General features: G+C 36.9%; 1 protein-coding gene across 2 annotated transcripts in view; it reads left to right on the top strand.

The window, feature by feature from the left end:
- ksr2 (kinase suppressor of ras 2) overlaps window positions 1–18,599 on the top strand; it is a 111,590-nt gene extending 92,991 nt beyond the window's left edge. For both annotated transcript variants that reach the window (XM_063489889.1, XM_063489888.1), the window contains 7 exons: window positions 186–234; window positions 1,227–1,588; window positions 5,709–5,805; window positions 5,900–6,033; window positions 11,143–11,277; window positions 12,852–12,981; window positions 15,290–18,599. In XM_063489889.1, coding sequence (XP_063345959.1) covers window positions 186–234; window positions 1,227–1,588; window positions 5,709–5,805; window positions 5,900–6,033; window positions 11,143–11,277; window positions 12,852–12,981; window positions 15,290–15,436 — 1,054 coding nt within the window. In that variant the 3' untranslated portion in view covers window positions 15,437–18,599. The remainder of the gene's footprint in view (window positions 1–185; window positions 235–1,226; window positions 1,589–5,708; window positions 5,806–5,899; window positions 6,034–11,142; window positions 11,278–12,851; window positions 12,982–15,289) is intronic.
- Window positions 18,600–18,966: the final 367 nt, after the last annotated feature.

Below are 18,966 nucleotides of genomic sequence, written 5' to 3'. Positions count from 1 at the left end.
AATCTCAAAGCGCTTTAGATGGAAATACTTTGGTTTCAGATGCACATACATATAGATGGCTTTAGAACATGCTTATACTAATACTAAGACTACACAATCAACGTATACACTCAATAAAGAATTTAAAACCTGCAAAGATTTTTTCCTCATGAATATATTTCTTCTCTTCCTCCTTTTTATTTTAGCAATGAGGGCAACCCTTTGCTTCAAATCGAAGTTGAACCTACATCAGACGTGAGTATGACCTTTGTTGTGCTTTCAGCGTGTGCGGATCTAGTTTTGTTCAGTCCTTGCATTGCTGATAGTATTGACAATTATGTCAGTAATATCAGTGTGTAATTGCTGGTGAATGCGAATGAAGACTAAATACCACTCTCACCAACACTTGTCACAGTCATTTGCGTTGTTCTCTCATTTAGCATAATTTGTCTCAGCTCTGTGAGGAGCCTTTAGGTAAGTTATGCGTCAAAAGCAACAAGAAGGAAAAGACATCTTCGCTGCTCGTCATTGCTATTTCTATAACAATGATATCATTTGAGAAAATGTGATGCAGATTGCGTTGAATGATATTCCAGCAGGCGCCTTGGAGTAGGTCATTTTCTCTCTTGCGGTGCATTATATTTAAAATCAAATCAGAGTAAATCAACCACTTTTCCCTGTGGTTGTTTTCCCTTTTTTTATCAGTCTATTTTTTATTGGTAACAGTCTAAACAGTCAGTATTTCAAGTGCAAACAGCCAGAGAAAAATCATTATATATAGAGGCAACACAGACATACAGTATGTGTTTGTTTTTTCATATACAATCCTGTTTATAAGTAAAATAGTACTCAATACATTTACTTATAACCTAAAATATATCACATCATATGCTATACTCATTGTAAAATATATATTGTTACAAGGAATGATGATTTATTTATGTATTTATGTATGTATAAAATTGAAACTTTTCGATGGTAATTGACATTACCATCTGATAAAAGCTGTTCATCCTGGGAATACATTAAGAGCTTTTGCTACATCTAAAGCTTGGTGGGTTGGAAAAGCTTTTTGCCGATAATTATGCTTCTCTTAAATGGCATTTGTATAAAAAAAATAATAAAACATCCATCTGCTATCTTGCTGGAATGATTTAACACTATCTTTTTTGTGTATAATGGCATTTTAATTCCATACATGTGTAAGAAATTCAAGCTACCCACAGTTCAATTTTGCTTTATCACAGAATGAGGAAGGCAATGATGAGGACTCTGGTGATGAGTTTGAGGAGATGAACTTGTCGCTCCTGTCGGCTCGAAACTTCCCACGTAAGGCCAGTCAGACCAGTATCTTCCTGCAGGAATGGGACATCCCCTTTGAGCAACTAGAGATTGGGGAGATGATTGGTAAGGGTCGCTTTGGAAAGGTTTTCCATGGACGATGGCATGGCGAGGTCGCCATTCGCTTAATTGACATTGAGCGTGATAACGAAGACCAGCTGAAGGCCTTCAAACGTGAGGTGATGGCCTACCGAAACACTCGCCATGAAAATGTGGTGCTCTTTATGGGGGCCTGCATGAGCCCACCACATCTGGCCATCATTACCAGGTAAGGATAAAGATCTAAGTTTGAATTAAGGTGTCCTTGATAAAGCTCTACACCTCTGACAGACATTGATCACACTTAAGTACTGTTTGCTATATTGTGTGATTGTCCTCTCTACCGGCTCACAAGCTGAGCTACACTACAAAAAGCAGCTAATGAACACTTGAATGTAGCTACCTGTCAAGGACTAGGAGAGAAACATGAACAAATGCACTGAGGATTCTATATATTTTGTTACGTGGCAGCAAAGAAAAAGGGATACAAGCAAACATTTTACCAGCAACAGATTACTTATTTAAGAAACTAAATAAAAAATGACTTGAATTTCAGAATTAACGAGAAAGTAATCTGATAACCTTAAAGAATTAACACGTCATGTCTTATAGTTTAATGGCCAGAAATAATATTGTACTCCTCTGGCAAGGAAATAATCAAACCATTAAACAATAATACATAAGCAAACTACAATATTTGCATGCCCTAAAAGGTCAGTTAAAGTGCCACTTTAAAATAATACAAGTTAAGTTTGAGGAACTTTTTAAAACTACCTCTATTGTTCTTTATGATTGCAGTCATAATGGTGTCCATCAATAGCCCTATATTAGAATATGTTATAGTACATAATGGTTGATTTGAGCTTTCATGTTTGAGCAGGCTGCAAAAATAATATACAGATGGCAATGAAAAGAATGCTGACCATAAAACAAATGAAAGTACAGTGCAATTATAAAAAGCAATATAATGAGACTCCATAAATGGATCATCGCAGATAGAATGCAGAAATGTTCATATGGGTTATCTGTAGGAAAAAAAATTATATAACTCTAACCAGCGTGTCCGTCCGTCTTCCTTTCTTCCTTTCTATCTATCTATCTATCTATCTATCTATCTATCTATCTATCTATCTATCTATCTATCTATCTATCTATCTATCTATCTATCTATCTATCTATCTATCTATCTATCTATCTATCTATCTATCTATCTATCTATCTATCTATCTATCTATCTATCTATCTATCTATCTATCTATCTATCTATCTATCTATCTATCTATCTATCTATCTATCTATCTATCTATCTATCTATCTATCTATCTATCTATCTATCGTTTAGTTCAGAGTGTCACAAGTAAAACTTGTTTAATTATATATACAATAAGATACTGAAACACAAATAAAAACAGTAAAATTAAAAAACAATGTAGAAAGACTGAGGACTTTACTGTGGTATAATAACAAATGTAGATTAGGCCTGAAACAGTGTCAAAACTGTTGAAAATAGCTTGTTGAATTACTACTTTTCCAGTAAAAAAATCATTATGTATTGTATGGTAATATTGGTCATGAGTTCATCATTTTCACAGCTCTAAAATGTGTAGTTTGGTCTGCTTCTGAACTTGAGAGAATGACCATTTTATGGCTTTGACAGTCAGTCCTGGTCACCTAGCATTCATTCTAGATCAGCCACAGACCTTCCCTCCTTTAGAAATATGAGTTTAGAGTGTCTGACAATGGGATGTGGAGAGGTTATGATTAGAGCGGGCTGCTGCTGTTGCTGAATAGATGAACCAACCACTCACCATAGCAATAGTGCATTTGTCTTCACAACGGTGCAACAGCAGATAATATGAGGTTAGAGTGGATTTGAAGATTTCTCTCTCTTTAATTATTTCATGTATTAGTGTTTACATTTAGGCAGATTTAAGTACTGTAAGTATTTTGCCACTTATAACAATTAAGAGAAAGGTTGTTTTCTTGTTAAAGAACATCACAAGGAGTACTCTCATTTAATTAATTAGCAGAGCTAATGACGTTCAGAAGGAAACTATTGCCCGTCCTATTGTCATCTACATAGGCTGTGAACAACAAGGAAGTCTTGCAATTTTTATATATTGTTTCTTTTTTATATATTTGTTTTGAAGGGACTGTCCATCTCTTACTAAATTTACAACTTTAAATATGCTTTAGGAATCAAAGCTACATGCACAAATGCACAAATCCCTTCCATCATATTTACTGTTTTAAATGACCAGTTGTATGATTTCTGAGATATTGCATCTGATGCCAGTTGAAATTGCTGTATGCACAGGGGAGCTAACAGGTGAGCTGGCTGCTTCTCAGAAATCCTCGCTGGTGATTGCTGAAAATAATAGCGAATGTCAGTGCAACAGGTGGCTTTGTTATCCACTAATACTCTGCTTCTCACACCACAAGGATAAAAAAAAAGCTAATACAAAATAGTCTTCATATTACTCACGTAGACCAAAGTGCAAAACAAAGTACATTAAAGATTTAAAGATTTCAGGCTGCATTAATAGGAACATAAATATTGATTGAAACGTTTTCCTTTAACTGTTTCCTTTATGTTGGTTGATTTTGTTGTGCATAGAGGATACAGTGATATTACTGCTGGATTTTATAATTCATTTTGAAGCACAAAGGTGATTTTCAGAATGTTAAGGTGGACTCATTAGTTTTCCATTGTCTTGTCTTCCATTAAATACACCCTTTCTTCTTAGACTAGATTATCCATATCATATTTGCCATAGGTATAAAAGTAACTGTCATAAGACATAATGTCTGCATAAAAATTTCAACTGGCGTTAGATTTAACCAGCCAGCATTTGTTAGTTAGATTTCTGTGTTTAATAAAAGACGTGTAAAGAGAGGTTTTAAATATAAAAAATGAGGCTGTCATGAGATTGTTTCAGGAATGAATATGTATGAGCTGTTCGCTTCGGGTCCTTTGTTGGTCACCTGCATGGCACAGTCGGGGTTGAGGGCTTCAAGTGTGAGGCAGGGGGTGTTTGTTGAGCTGCCTATTAAAATGCCATTTTGATGGCACCCCTCCAGAAATATCACACTGTCTAGCTGAAATACAGTCTAGCTCCATTCTGGCTTACAGTGAACTTCCCTTTTAGTTCATAGGATGGCATTTTATCCTCTAACAGTGTCTCAAACTCCAGTAATGCATTCACACTCGTGAACTTCTGGACAAGTATTTTTTCTTTTTATGTAACACTGAACATTTAAAAGATGAGGGTTAGATGAAGTGGAGAGAGGTGAAAATTGAGCACTCTAACAGTTAACCATTTTGTGGACTGTGTCAGTATTGGTCTCATTTCTTATATATTTGTTTTTATTAGGGATGACAAAGAGACTCATTCAAGCCTGCAGTTAAGTTTACATCACATTGTACAGACTATAAACATGTCAGGCGCTTGTTGATACTTTGATGATTAATTACAGCAGCACAGTATAGTGTGTGTTCACAGTCTAGGCACCCAGCTCACCACTCATCAATATGTAAGTAAAATTGGGGGGTTATAATTAAATATTCCCCAGAGTTTACAGGTGGATACTGGGGCAGTGGAGGGGTTTAAATAGTAGGCTGCAATGCTGGGTAGTAGACATTGACATGTAAGAGGGACACATTGGAGATTTTTTGTAGCTTAACTAGAACACCAAAATGGGAGGGCATGTTTGGTATATGAAATGAGGACAGAAAGGCTCGATATGTGTGTAAAACAGTGCAGCTCGAGTTTCCTGCTTCTTCTGCTTCTTTGCTCCATTTCATCGAAAATATAATTCCAAAACAATTTTGAGTTCTCTGTTAGAAGCAATATATAAGTATCAGTCCATTTACCATATTCACTTATCTTGTATGAATTTGGTGCTTCGAAGAGGGGTTATGCTACCACATCTCAAAGTGACAACAATTATGCTTTTTCTTGCATTTTGGTTAAAGTGAACTTGATGCCCCATTTCTTTTTATTTCTTTTCTTTCCTTTTTTTCTTTTATTCTTAGGAGAGCAGTACAGGAGTCCTTTATTTTAACTTCTTTGTATAAGAGGTTTTAGCCCTGCACTTATCAGTTGCTTTCTACAAGCTTCATGAATCACAACTTCTCTTTGCAACTTTGATGTACAAAGCATGATTGAAACATATTGGAATGACAGGAAACCAGTGACAAACTAAGCTGAAAATACTCATTTAAAAGTTTCGAAAGGAATTCATTTAGATTGACTTGTAACATCTAAATAATGTAGAGATTTTATCAAATTTGTATTACCTATTGGCATTGTTGAGTAGTAAACCCTGAATTTTACTGTCTTTTCCAGCTTTTGTAAAGGCAGGACACTTTATTCTGTAGTGCGAGATGCCAAAGTTGTCCTGGATGTTAACAAGACACGACAGATTGCGCAAGAGATGGTCAAGGTAAAATAACTCTGCACTGATTTCTCCAAAACACTTCAGCAGAACGCCACGTATTACAAGGTGTCACACCCTCCCTCCCTCTCTCTGTCCTCAGGGGATGGGCTACCTCCACGCAAAGGGGATCTTACACAAAGACATGAAGTCCAAGAATGTGTTTTATGACAATGGCAAAGTCGTCATCACTGACTTTGGGCTCTTCACCATATCGGGGGTTCTGCAGGCTGGCAGGTAATTATGTTCAATACACATCAGAGACAGGAACGCTTTCGTTAGCATTTGCAATACATAAATTAGTCTTGGAGAGAAACTGAAAGTTCTGACACGTGTAGTGCAGAGACAACAAAACCTTTGGTCCATGCAGTGGATACATTGCACATTTGTGTGATGAAAATGTCATCTTGTTATGTATTTAAACCCTACTTTTTATTATTATTACTGCATTAATTTTTTAACACTGTTCAATTATAATGAATGGCGATGCTTCCTTTTCTGTTTTTGAAAACCTCTGTTGCAACATGTCTAATTTACATAACGGTTGTCATTAAGATTACATTCATGCGCAAATAATTGAAAACTGTTTTTTTTTTTCTGTAAGTAATTACAGTTCCCATAAAAGCTTCACACTTGTCCCCTCAAGAACTCAAACAGTGTTAAACAGAAATGTCCAAGATATAAAGAAAACATGAGTAACCAGGTCAAGGAGGAGCAAATAAATTCAATAATGGCTGGATAAATTTGCCCATACAAACAGTACAGCAGAACTATTTGTTCTGTGAATCATCAGCAATGGTTAAAATGCTCAAAATTATTTCCCATGCCAATGAAAAAATATATATGCATGACACCCAACATCTTGACTAACATCGACATCAACTAGTAGCTCAGTGTTTCAACATCTGTAAGAAACAATTGCATTGTAACTAGAGATTGACAAGGTACAACACATACTACTACACATACTATACTACAGCAATGGTGAGCCAGGACATCAGATCCGGAGGGAGATATCATCATTACCACCCTCCAAAATTAGGTACAGAGCCCCAAAAAGAACTGGTGGGTTGGAGGTGTTAATGGAGCTGACCTAAAAGAGAAGATCATGGCTAAGCTGGAAACCTGGAGTCTGACTACATGAAGTACCCTCTGAAAGTAGACTAAGAGATGTGAATGCAGCATTATAGACAATCCCTACTGTGACCATCACTAAAACCAACTAGTTGATATATCCCACAGCAACAGTGGTCCTTTAGATGCTTTGCTATAAGCTCAAGGTAGTAAAGGGAAGTTAGCAAAATTATCAAAACTACAGTAAAAGTGTGATGAAGAAAGGGTTACCTAAGAAGTGCAACAACCTGCTCATACCTGAGGCCTTAGAAACTCCCAACCAAAGACTGACCTCTGCACATCTTCAGTTATACCAGAGTGATAGAAGCCGGAAGAATAAACTAGCTGTTCTCCATTGAACCATCCAAGGTGTACTCTAAGTGGTGGAGGACAATAGGAGAGCAACCCCACCAAGGCTGAACACAGAGCAATACTGGAAGAGCATATGGGAGAATATTGTAACACGTTACAACAATGCTCAGTGGCTTGCAAATCTAAGAGAAGGTCACAGCAACTTCCTTGAACAGGACCCAGTAACCATGAGAGTGGCAGATATAAAAGAAACAATTTCAAGTGTGAAGCTGGATAGTACCGGGACCTGATGATTCACACCTACTGACTAAAGAAACTAACTGTGGTCCATGAACATCTGGCCGCTGCTAATGGATGAGACCCACCTGGAATGGCTAACTGAAAACCATACAGTCCTGATAGTCAAGGATCCCCAGAAGGGCCTAGTTCCATCCAACTACTAGCCAATAATCTGCATTAGTGCCCTAGGCATCATAGTGGCTGAGATAAACAAGCACATGGCTCAGTTCATCAGTTTGGCCTGGAAAGGAATCAGCACAGCACCAACTACTGGTAGCAGATCAGTCATTTGAGACTGTAAGACCAGACTGACCAACCTGTGCACTGCCTGGATTGACTACAAGAATGCCTATGGCTCAGTGTCTCATACATGGATCCTGGAATGCTTAGAACTGATCAACAGGACTTTAAGAGCCTTCAACAGGAATTCAATGGGGGATGTGGCGAAAAACACTGGAGGTAAACCTTAAGCTAGTTGCACAAGTGTGTTTATATTTTGTCACCATTGTTGTTCTGCATAGATTTAAATAACCTCAGATAAATCATTAACTAGGATACTGACTACAACATAGAGCAAATGTCAACCTTCTCCTCTATATCGATGACATCAAGCTGTATACCACCGATGCACACGACTAGGATCTACAGAATTCGGGCTGCCATTTCACTAGCTGGGCCCATGTCCTCATTTTAGGTTTGATAACGTTTTAGTAGGTAAAGGTGAATAGCTTGGGCATGAATTGAGCTGCGGTTTGGGAAAGGCCTTGAAGGGGACTGGCGGCGGCTCCCAGGCCTGGCAGATCCCCATGTACTAAATAGAAGTGAAGAAGTTAAAGAATTGAAGAGGGGAGGGAGGGTGAGGCACATAAACGAGAATGAACAGCTTGTAGAACTGGGGGAACCTATATAGATGAGAACTGGAAGGCGCATGTTTGGAGGCGTGTTCCCGCTCCTAAAATTCCAATACTTTATCTCCAATTGAACTGGAGAAGTGTAGTTGGATGGTAACAAAAAGAGGAAAGGCAATCAGAATGGAGGCGATTGCACTACCAGAAGGCAACATTGCAGACACTGAAGACAGCTACAAGAACTTGGGAATCTCACAAGCAAATGGGAGTCATGAAGTGGCTGCTATGAAAGCCACAATTACCAAATATCTCCCATGAGTAAGGCAAGTCCTGAGGAGTTAGCTGAATGGAAAGAACACGATTTGGGCAATCAGCACTTACTCCCTGCCAGTGATCAGATACCCTGCTAGCCAAAGCAGCAGATAGAAGCCACTGACATCAAGACAAGAAAACTCCAAGGAAGTTGTCACCCCTCAACTCTGAGACTAAAGCTAAGCAGAAAGAAGAAGGCCAAGGACTAGAGAAAGTCTTAGCGCCACTATCCATGATGAAACAACAGAGATCTATGAGTTAATCAGGAAGATGGCCACACCTGATTATGTGCCTAGTGAATACCTCACCCAGCAGAAAATCGAGAAAAATAATTATTGCAGTGCAGGAACAAGCGCTAAGCGCTAGATCAATAAAGGCTGGGGTCTACCACACCAGGCTGGAATATTATACAAGAACATCTGTGACATGTCCCTAGGTCAAAATGGGATATGCCCCCTACGGTAGTTAAGAATGTCTGAGCTAAAATCTTGTGGGACTTCCAGATACAGACGGACAAACAGGTGGTGCTTACCAACCGGACATAGTAGATAGATATAGCTATACCAAATGATTACAATACCAGGAAGAAGGAACATAAAATCAACAAGAAGCTTGAGAAATACCACAGAGAGGAGCTAGAGGAAATGAGGAGGGTAAAATCAACAGTGGTATTCGTGGTACTCAGAACGCCCAAAGCAGTGGCCTCCAAACTGGGCAAGTGGCTCACACGGGTATCAGGAATGACATCTGAGATCTCTGTCCAGAAGAGCACAATCCTAGGAACAGCAATGCTGCAAAGGACCCTCATGTTCCCAGGCCTCTGAAAGAGAACCGAAGTTTCAAGGGTAGTTAGTGGAAAAAAAAAAGTTTTAAATTTATGAAAAATTATTCTGTTCTAACACAACTTATGTGTAGAGCATATTTGATCACAGCAGAGTTTATGCAGAAGTTTATGCAAAACTTCACAGTCCACCTCGTACACCTGAGTGTACGAAAGCATTTTATTCATATTGATTTTTGCAGGTTCATCTCTCTCAAATCTGCAATTCATCATGACACTAGAGCCAAGTGTTAATGAGTTTTGTATAGCATAAACACTGGAAGCTTACTGTGAGATGATAATCATTAAAACAGATATGGTGTTCAAAACTACGACGATGTACTTGCACTTGTAGTAATTGCACTAGTTGAAAGGGATAAGTCATTTTTAATCTGTGGTTACATTTAGTGTTTTTAAAAGCAGACCAAATGCCAATATATTAACAGCAACAACATCAACATTTTCTGTTTGAAAAATAAGCTTATTTGGCATCTCATTTGAAGCAAAATGATGTCATTATGACATCCACATTATAAATATGAAGCTACGAACTGTAGCTGCTTAGTTTGGCATACACTGGAGAAAGCTGGTCATTCCCAACCTTAACAAAAAACCCCAAATACCTCTAATCTTGTTTTATAGAAGGTAATTAGAGCTTTTTTGTGATGAAAGAACTTCATTGACACTGCAGCCAGTCACTAGCTACAATACGTAACATCCCATTTAAAAGCGAAGTAATTTTACACTGTTTGTGTGCAGACTAAGGAGGCCAGATTCAGTTCATTTCTGAGCTTTTGATATGCTGAAATTCTTCATATCTAGAATGCACACTGGTGAAAAGAAGTAAGATTATTTCCCTGTCACTTGTTTTGAAGCATTGATTTTATTAAATTGTCACCCTCACAGCTGACTGATCTGTGTGGACAATTATGATGAATTCTAGCCAGAGCACTTTATGTAGTTTTGACCACTGTGACTATGGAAAATGATCAAATTTCACCCACTAGCATTCTAACAACATCTGCTGACATTTGGATATATTGCCATTATCAGCATAACATAAGTGTGCCATCTTAGCATGGGTAACGCACACACTAATCATAACAAGTTTCACAAATTCAAGTGACACCAATAAGGTAAGAGCTGTGCATATTTTGGTTGTGTTGTTAAAACATAAGAACTGTACATTGAGAGTAAGACAATGACAAGTCTTTGTTTATCTCCTTTTCTTGTTTTTATATTGTAGCATTGCAATTCAGTGGATTTTAAATCCACAATCTGATGCGCTTCAAAACTTTAACACAGATTGTGATCAAGACTTAATTTCCTGCAGTGTGACTTGCAAAAACTTTGAAAACTGTCGTTTACACATCACCAATTTATTTTGAAGATAAAACCACTGTAACAGTTAAACAGAAAAGTAAAAGATGTTTATAAAATAGAATGGCAATTACACCAACTTACCAGTAATGCAACAGCAACAAAAACGCTCATAGCTATATGAAACAGTAATTGAAAAGTATTACAAATTCATCTTATTGGTGGTTTTTGTATCTACAGTGTAGTATAATGAAAATGAATCAGTGTAATAGCTTGGCAGCATGATACAGTAGATCAATAAGCCCTGACAAGTCTCCATCTGCACATTTTCTCTCTCTACAGCCGCAGAGAAGATAAACTGAGGATCCCCAACGGCTGGTTGTGCCACCTAGCCCCTGAAATCATCCAGCAGCTCTCTCCAGAAACAGAAGAGGACAAGCTTCCTTTCTCCAAGCAGTCAGATGTCTTTGCTTTTGGGTGAGAGTCCTCTTACCAGATGCCCCCTAGTTTGTTTGTCCAGACGGTATCCGAGCCTGGAGGATTATAGCAGACTGTTGACAAAGAGGGTTTACAAACTTCAAATATGTGTGTGAACTTAATAAATACTCTGCACCACATGAGGTAACTCTCATTAACACTTTTAAGATCTCATTATAGATAGAGATTTTCACTGCTGTACAAAGACTAGTGTACAAAGACATGTATAATATAGTGATCTGATATAATAAATGAAAATTTATGTTATTTCCAGCCTTTATACATCCATTTCATGAGCATTTACTGAAAATGGGATTAACAGTGTTAAAACCTAATTATGTAAAATTATGATTTTGGCATAGACTCCACTTGGCATTGCTCACCTGATTAATAAACACTTAATCTATGTGATTTGACTGAAATACTGAGTGATTGGATCTATATTTATGATAAAGATGGGCTAGGGTAATGCACAAATAAGCAATAGCAGCTGAAAGACAGCAGAACACTGGCAAAACTAATTGGAGTATGAAAATGCACACTGATTAGCGACTGGTGCACCCGTGTGTGTTAAAATCTTATTTGAGCAAATAATGCGAACCAAGAGGGGGTTGCCTTTGCAAATGTGCAAAAGTGATTGAATAATTGCAGGTTGAATAATTGCAATAGTGATGGTGAGAAACTAAAGGAGTCATCTAAGCAGGAGGACTGAATAGAAGAGAAACTAGCTTTTGTGACTGAAGGTGTGCTCAGACGCATGACACATTTTTCCATGCGCTCCTTTTGGTCGAAAACATCTCACTGATTCTTTCCATTATTACATACAGATTGCCTGTCTGAGTGTCACTCAGGTTTCTCAAACCAAGGTGTCCTCCAGCTCCTCCTCTGAAGCCCAATTTTAAATTCATCCTAACTTGATTAAAAAAGCCCCCCTGGCTCCTGTTCTTTCTCCAGTGACATTACTGCTTCATTTGAGGGGGTGGACCCTGCTCTGTTGACTCCTAACACAATTGCTTTCTCAGATGGTCCCCTATATGGAGGTCTCATCACTATATTATTCTAAAGGGAAGAAGAGTGCAACACTGGTGCACCATGTCCAGCTGCTCTGTTAGCATTTGTGTTACCTAGAGGTGACCCTCATGGCTTTTTTGCATATTCATCACCAATCAGCCATCATCTTTTTCCCCTTACTCCTGGCAAAGAGCTATTTTTATTCTACTCAAACTCGACACGCAGGAGCAGAATGAAAACACCTTATTTGCACAGAGAAGGTAGTGAATGCTAATTTTCCATGAGTAGTAATTAAAAATGTGCTGTTTTTTAGCTTAATTGTTTTTCAAAAATTTAAATTGATAAAAAGTCATCCACAAAAATCATGCTTTTGCACGTATCACGATCTAATTATGCATCATCTACAGCTGCTTATTCAACTGTAAAAATAAAGTTTGTCAGTTTATAGTTGTGCTTGCTCTTGCCTGGATAAGAATCCTCCATAGGTGTTTTTTGAAGACGCTGTTATTCTTATGACAAGATAGTTTAAAACACTGATCCACTTTGCTTCTTTGTCTTCTCAGCACCATCTGGTACGAGTTACACGCACGTGAATGGCCTTACAAGAGTCAACCAGCAGAGGTGATCATATGGCAGATCGGCAGTGGGATGAAACCCAATCTTGCACAAACTGGCATGGGGAAGGAGATATTAGTAAGAGCTTCTTTTTTTTTTCTTTTTAACTTTTCACTATTTATGAATCACCTTTTCCTTCAAAATCAGCTGCTTTATAATTTTCGTGGTTAAGCACTCATTGAAAGATTACCTTGCCTGATAAAGACAGGAAGGTCATTTTCACACATGCTTTACATCATCTGTCAGAGCTCTATGTAAAAGTGTAGATGTCCAAATGTCTTTACTCCTCTGGCTCCCAGTTGCAAAGTTTATGTAATGCGTGATTGATCCCATGAGAGCAAGTAGCTGTCTAGTGTAATTGTCTCCACATGAAGCACCCCTGCCTTAATCAAATTGACTGTTTTCAGAGAATGCATTTGGTGTGAAATTTCTCCTGCTGTTTGCTATTGTAAACCAAAATGTTTAAATTAGTAAAAAGATTAAGTAGTTTGAAAACATTCAAAACATTCTTTGAATTTAAATATTACGTTTTTGTCACTTTTTTTTTGTTGTTGTTAAATAAATGAACTTGTGATTTTGCAGATTAAGTAAACTCCAAGTATAACTTCATTTTACTGTACCATTCCTGTTATCTGTCTGCTAGTCCGCACTTGTCTCTTAATAATAGTTTCCTGAGTAAATGTTCTGTTATAACGGAGCAAAGTATGTTTACAGTTCACTTGCATAATTGTGTTTTTTAGTTCTTCCTGTTAGAATAGCGATGATGTGATAGCATGAATGAAGTGGGCTGTTGGGTTAATTACGGTCCCCATGTTAGCACAGTCAGTAATGTACAGAGTGATACTCTGCTCAGTGCTAAAATGAAGACCTGTGAAGTGAACCTTAAGCTGCTGTGCTGATGCTTGTCAAGCATGAGTCTTCACTTACCATTAAAGTTTCATGCCAGTCAAAGGACTAATACATCTTTTTAAATATTTAATTAGGTAGTTAATTAGTTAACATTACTTTTGTCTACCTAAAGCAGTGAAATTGTAATATTACGTTGTTTTAGTGTAAAAAACTATATATGTATATGTATGCGTTGCTGTATTTATTTATTTAAGTTTTTTATTATTTCTGCCATGAGGTTAAATTTTTTATTGACTTGAGTATATTAATGTTGACTTCCATCACATTCTGACTCCCAGCTTAGCATGTATGGACACTTTGTTAGAAATGTTAATGCAGCTGCTAGCCCCTTTCCATGATTAGGGAATCATTTAGTATTCTGATGTGAGGGAAATCTAAATTTGTCATAACATTGCCTCAGGAGGCAGGTGAGGTGGCAGATAGTTTAATCACATGGACTTTAAATCAGAGTTTGAGTCCCAATTGGGATGACTTATTCTTTTTTTCCCCTCTTTTTTGCATTTTATTTTACTTTTGCTTTTTCTGCTGCTATTTTGTTAGGTTTTAGTCAATAAATTCTGACTCGGGTTAAAATGCAGTCTTTCCCAGCATATATAAAGCATATGTTAAAAGGCACATTTCTCCCATCTGCAAAATTACTCGGTCACTGTGTGTCCTGACCAAGTGCGAGGATGTGTTGGGCTCGAGAAGAGCTTGTGACTTTGTAAATACTTAAATTAAACGGTAATTAAATACTACATGTAGCATAAACACTTGACTTTCAAGTTCATCAACTTGAAAAATTAAAGGCAATCATTTGCTTTAATTTGTCTGAGTTCAGTCATCTTATTTGGGTTTACAGTAATGTGAGAAAGGTGACCGGAGACAGTGTCCTGATTCTCCTCACATTGTAATGAGTTTATGTGTAGAAACTGCTCAAGCAATCGCAGGTTGGATTCACCTGACGTAGATTTTCACATGACACCAACAAAAGGTATTTGAAGAATGCTTTTAATTGAAATTGAAAAATCTCTGTAAAGATGACAGTGTGCTAATATTTTAAGGGTGTCAAGTCAGATTTCACAGTCAGGTTGGAAACACTGTCCGTCTTTGTTTGAAGATTTTATTTGGCTTTGCCTTTGCATTCGTCTTGCTAGTCCTTTATGTGGTTGTAAAGTTTGTCAAATGCTATTTGAACGAAAAGATTTCTTTACAGATTGCACACTGAGGTTGTGTAGCCCAGCTTAAGGAACAAATTTCAATCTTCTTGGTTTTTTATCTCATATGCCAGCCAGCCTTGTTTGCATGTATGAGATGTAAGTCAAAACCATTGCTGGGTCTGCTTGTGTTACAGTTCACTATCAGATAATCAGGCCAAATTACACCAACTAGCTTCATGAAGTTTTTAGACAACCTGGACACACCTGTTTCTTTCATCACATAAGCATCTGAAAAAGATCAAATAATTAGTTTTTTTTTCTGTGTCTTTGCTTTCCAGGATATTCTGCTCCTCTGCTGGGCATACAAGCCAGAGGAGCGACCCAGCTTCTCCAAGCTGGTAGATTTACTGGAAAAGTTGCCAAAAAGGAACCGCCGCCTTTCCCACCCAGGGCACTTCTGGAAGTCAGCTGAGTATGTCAAATAAGTTAGGGACATAAAACGGCAAACAATCAGCAAGTATAAAAAAAGCAGCCGCCATAACTCCACATAAATAACCCACCTCCTTAAAGAATGCACTGAATCCAAAAGCCAGCCCAGTGATGAAAACTGCCCGTGCTGTGTGTATTTTCATGGAATGTTGGCATGTGTGTGTACAGATACGTTGACTGTCCAGTTTCTCAAAGCAGTCGGGACTCATATTTTCTTTGGTTTGATTCACACCATACTGGATATATTTCCTTTATCTTTTTGTCTTTTACTATTGACTTGTTCCCGTCATTATATTTATTTCTTGGCTGTATCTTGCTTGTAATTTCAAACAGATCACGTCATCCTGGACTTAAAAAAAAAAGTTTTGAACAAATGTAGTTTTTTGTGTTTTTTTCCATGTTTTATTCTCGTTTGGTTCGAATGAGTGTAAACGTTGTACATCACATATTGTATATATTCATAACATTATGTTGCCATTCCTTATGTCTGTCAAATGTGTAGACCATTTTGTCAGCGTTACCTCATTGTCTCATGTGTAGATGTCCAGGTTTCATCTTTGTCTCAAATGTTTTGTCTAACTGATAATGCCCTTTTATTTACACCGTACCATTTGAATGTGAAGAAGCCAGCATCCCTGTTTGTGTGGGGATGTATTGGCCCAGTTCTTTGATGGGAGACTGTTCTCTAATCAGCCTGTGCTTTGAATATTGCCTGTGAACATAAGCTAGATGTTTGAACAATAACAGCCTTTGGGAAAAAAAAGAAAAAGGAAAAAAAAAAAACACCGGTCAGACCAGGAATCCCCTACTTGACGATGTTCTGTGAAATTGCTGACACTTGAAATGTAGTTTTCGTCAGCTGAACTAATTACCTTTCGGTAGTGCTATCACTGAGCCCCCCCAAAACCATTCCCCAGTTCCCATAAATCATTGTATATTACTTTTCTTTAAATAGATAATGGCAGATAACAGTATAATATAGATCCAAAGCTTGTTACAGTGTAGTCGGTACATTATTTTAAACGTTGTAGACCCTAATCACAAAGTTTTACAAGTTACACATTAGTTTTCTCAATATGTGTATCCAATGGAAAAGATTTAAAAAACTTAAAATCCCCATCTCTGCACTGAAGTGACTGTTGGACATGGATTGAGAAAAATGTGGCTTCTGAATAGCAAAATAAAATTTAAAAAAGGTTAGAAAGTTTCTTAAAAGCAGTGTTGCAGTCACTTTGAAACTGAACGCTTCAAATAAATTCTTCCTAATCTTGAATATTTATTGAAATCCCTCCCTCTGCACTGTTCTTGGATGGCAGGTTTTAAGATCTGCTCTTCCAAGCTGAATAAATAATCTTGTAATCAGCTGTGTGTTCAAAATGAATTTTACAGACAGCTTGACTGCATTCATATTGAGAAGAGATGCATACAAATGATACATTCTTGTAAGATGTAGGTAATTAAAGCAGGACTTTGCAACTGTTGTTGAGGAGTTATGAGATAATGCTAAAGCTACTTCTTCCAGTATTGCATAAATTGGTAAATCTGCTTTTTGCTAATGTCAGCCACCGTAAGTTATGGTTGCACCACTCTTTGCATTGCTAAAAAAATTATCATTTGTAAGATTTTAGTTAATTCTCAGCTGGTATACAGAGTCAGTGTGATTTTTTTTTTAAGCTACCTGCTCCTTATGAATATAACAGAAATATGGCATTCCTTGTGAATGCAAGCAGATAAAATGTAATGCTACATAATTTATGAAGCAGGTGGCGTACACCTTCCTCTCTGATGGTGACTTAAAAATCTTTGTTTGCCCTTAGATGTTGTTTTAAATATACCTGCCATCAGATGCTATAAAAGTTCTAAAGGGTAAGAAAAACTGGAGCAGTAGAAAATGAATATATGTCTTTATTTGCTGTGATAATTGGCAAGATTTGATAGTGTTGACTTCTTTGCCAGGTTTATTGTTTAATTAGACATAACAGCTTTTCCATCTGCGTCTACGATGATGGCTTTGAATGGGTTACTTTTGACAACAACACTGGTATAAAGCTGACTGTGGAGCACATTTAAAAATAATCTGAAACTTGCAATCATGAAACTTAAATCTGGCTGAACTTTCCCTTTAACATATCAGGAAAAAAATAAATAAAACATATCAGGATGCTGAAGACCACCCCTGGCCATTTTTCTACTTCATACTGTATATCAAAATATATTTTAAATGTATGTTATAGAGAACTAGCTAAGTCATATCACCATGAAATTGGAAGCTGTGGCATAATTTGAGCTGTACACTGCTTGATTCTGTCTAGCCACGTTGAATAGATGGAGACAATCCAGTCATGTTAAATAGCCATTTTCACCTCATTATATACACATCTGCCAGTGTTGGAAAATGCATACAAACAATCTGCTGCTGTTTTTGGGAGTCTGTCTGTCTATTTTGGAATTGCTGGGATTCAAATATTGTAAGTGGATCATTTATATTTGTACTGTTTACAACTTTAAAGTGCATGAGATGGACTATCAAAGATTGATTCTTGTTAAGAAAAAAAATTCCTTCAATACTATATATAAAAAGTATGTGAGCATTTTTCTGATGACCTGTTGTCCATTGAGCAGTTTGATCTCAAATTTTACATCAGGCTTTGCAAAACTTTTCAACAGCTTTGTTCGAGAGAATGATTGTTGCAGCATATTTATAGATTATATAAATGATTATACTAGAATTAAAATTTAAAAAGTTACGACCTGTGCACATGCTAAAGTTGACAACAAACCGACTGGACAACAATCAAAGATATAACATTAGTGCCAAGTGTACATAACAGATTGTAGACAATGTTTTATCGTCACTTGCCGTGATAATAATATTCCTTGTGAATTTTTTGAACTTTTTCTTTTGAATGTATAAATTGTGTTGTGTTTTTTGTTGCCTTTGTTATCTGTTCATTTTAATTTATTTCCTTCATTTTCCTTCTAATTGCATAAGCATTGATGCTGTGTTGTTTCTTTTCCTTGATTCCGTCCCTGTAATGTAGATGATAGCTCCAAAAAGCTTGTATTTAATGATGCCTTATGGTCCATGGCTTAGTGATGAGTAGATTTTGATCACAAGCTCTTTTATTTGCACTCATCCTTTAAAAAGTGTATGACAATAAAAAGATGTTTTCATTTTGGACGTTTTCTCTTTCTTTTATGACATCTTTTATCTTAGTCAACCCTTATCCATATTTTATGTTGGTTCAGTTGTTTAACACATCTTCACAAACAAATGTACTTCCTAAAAATCAGTCATATATAGTAAAAGTAAAATGTAGATTTCGATGATTTGCTCTCAATTTCTAATAAACTGTCATAATAAAATTGAAATATCTATCTTATATAATTTGCAGGTTTATAAGATGGCTGTTAGTCACATAGAACAGTAGCTTTAGTCAATGTGCAGTTTCTATGGTGGAAAAATAATAAAGAAATGAAGATAAAATACCAATAAACCATCGCAACTCTTAACATGTTTTTTATT

The sequence above is a fragment of the Pelmatolapia mariae genome, linkage group LG12 (genome assembly GCF_036321145.2).
Source record: "Pelmatolapia mariae isolate MD_Pm_ZW linkage group LG12, Pm_UMD_F_2, whole genome shotgun sequence".
NCBI classification, from domain to species: domain Eukaryota; kingdom Metazoa; phylum Chordata; class Actinopteri; order Cichliformes; family Cichlidae; genus Pelmatolapia; species Pelmatolapia mariae.
This window is presented reverse-complemented; position numbering and strand designations above follow the sequence as displayed.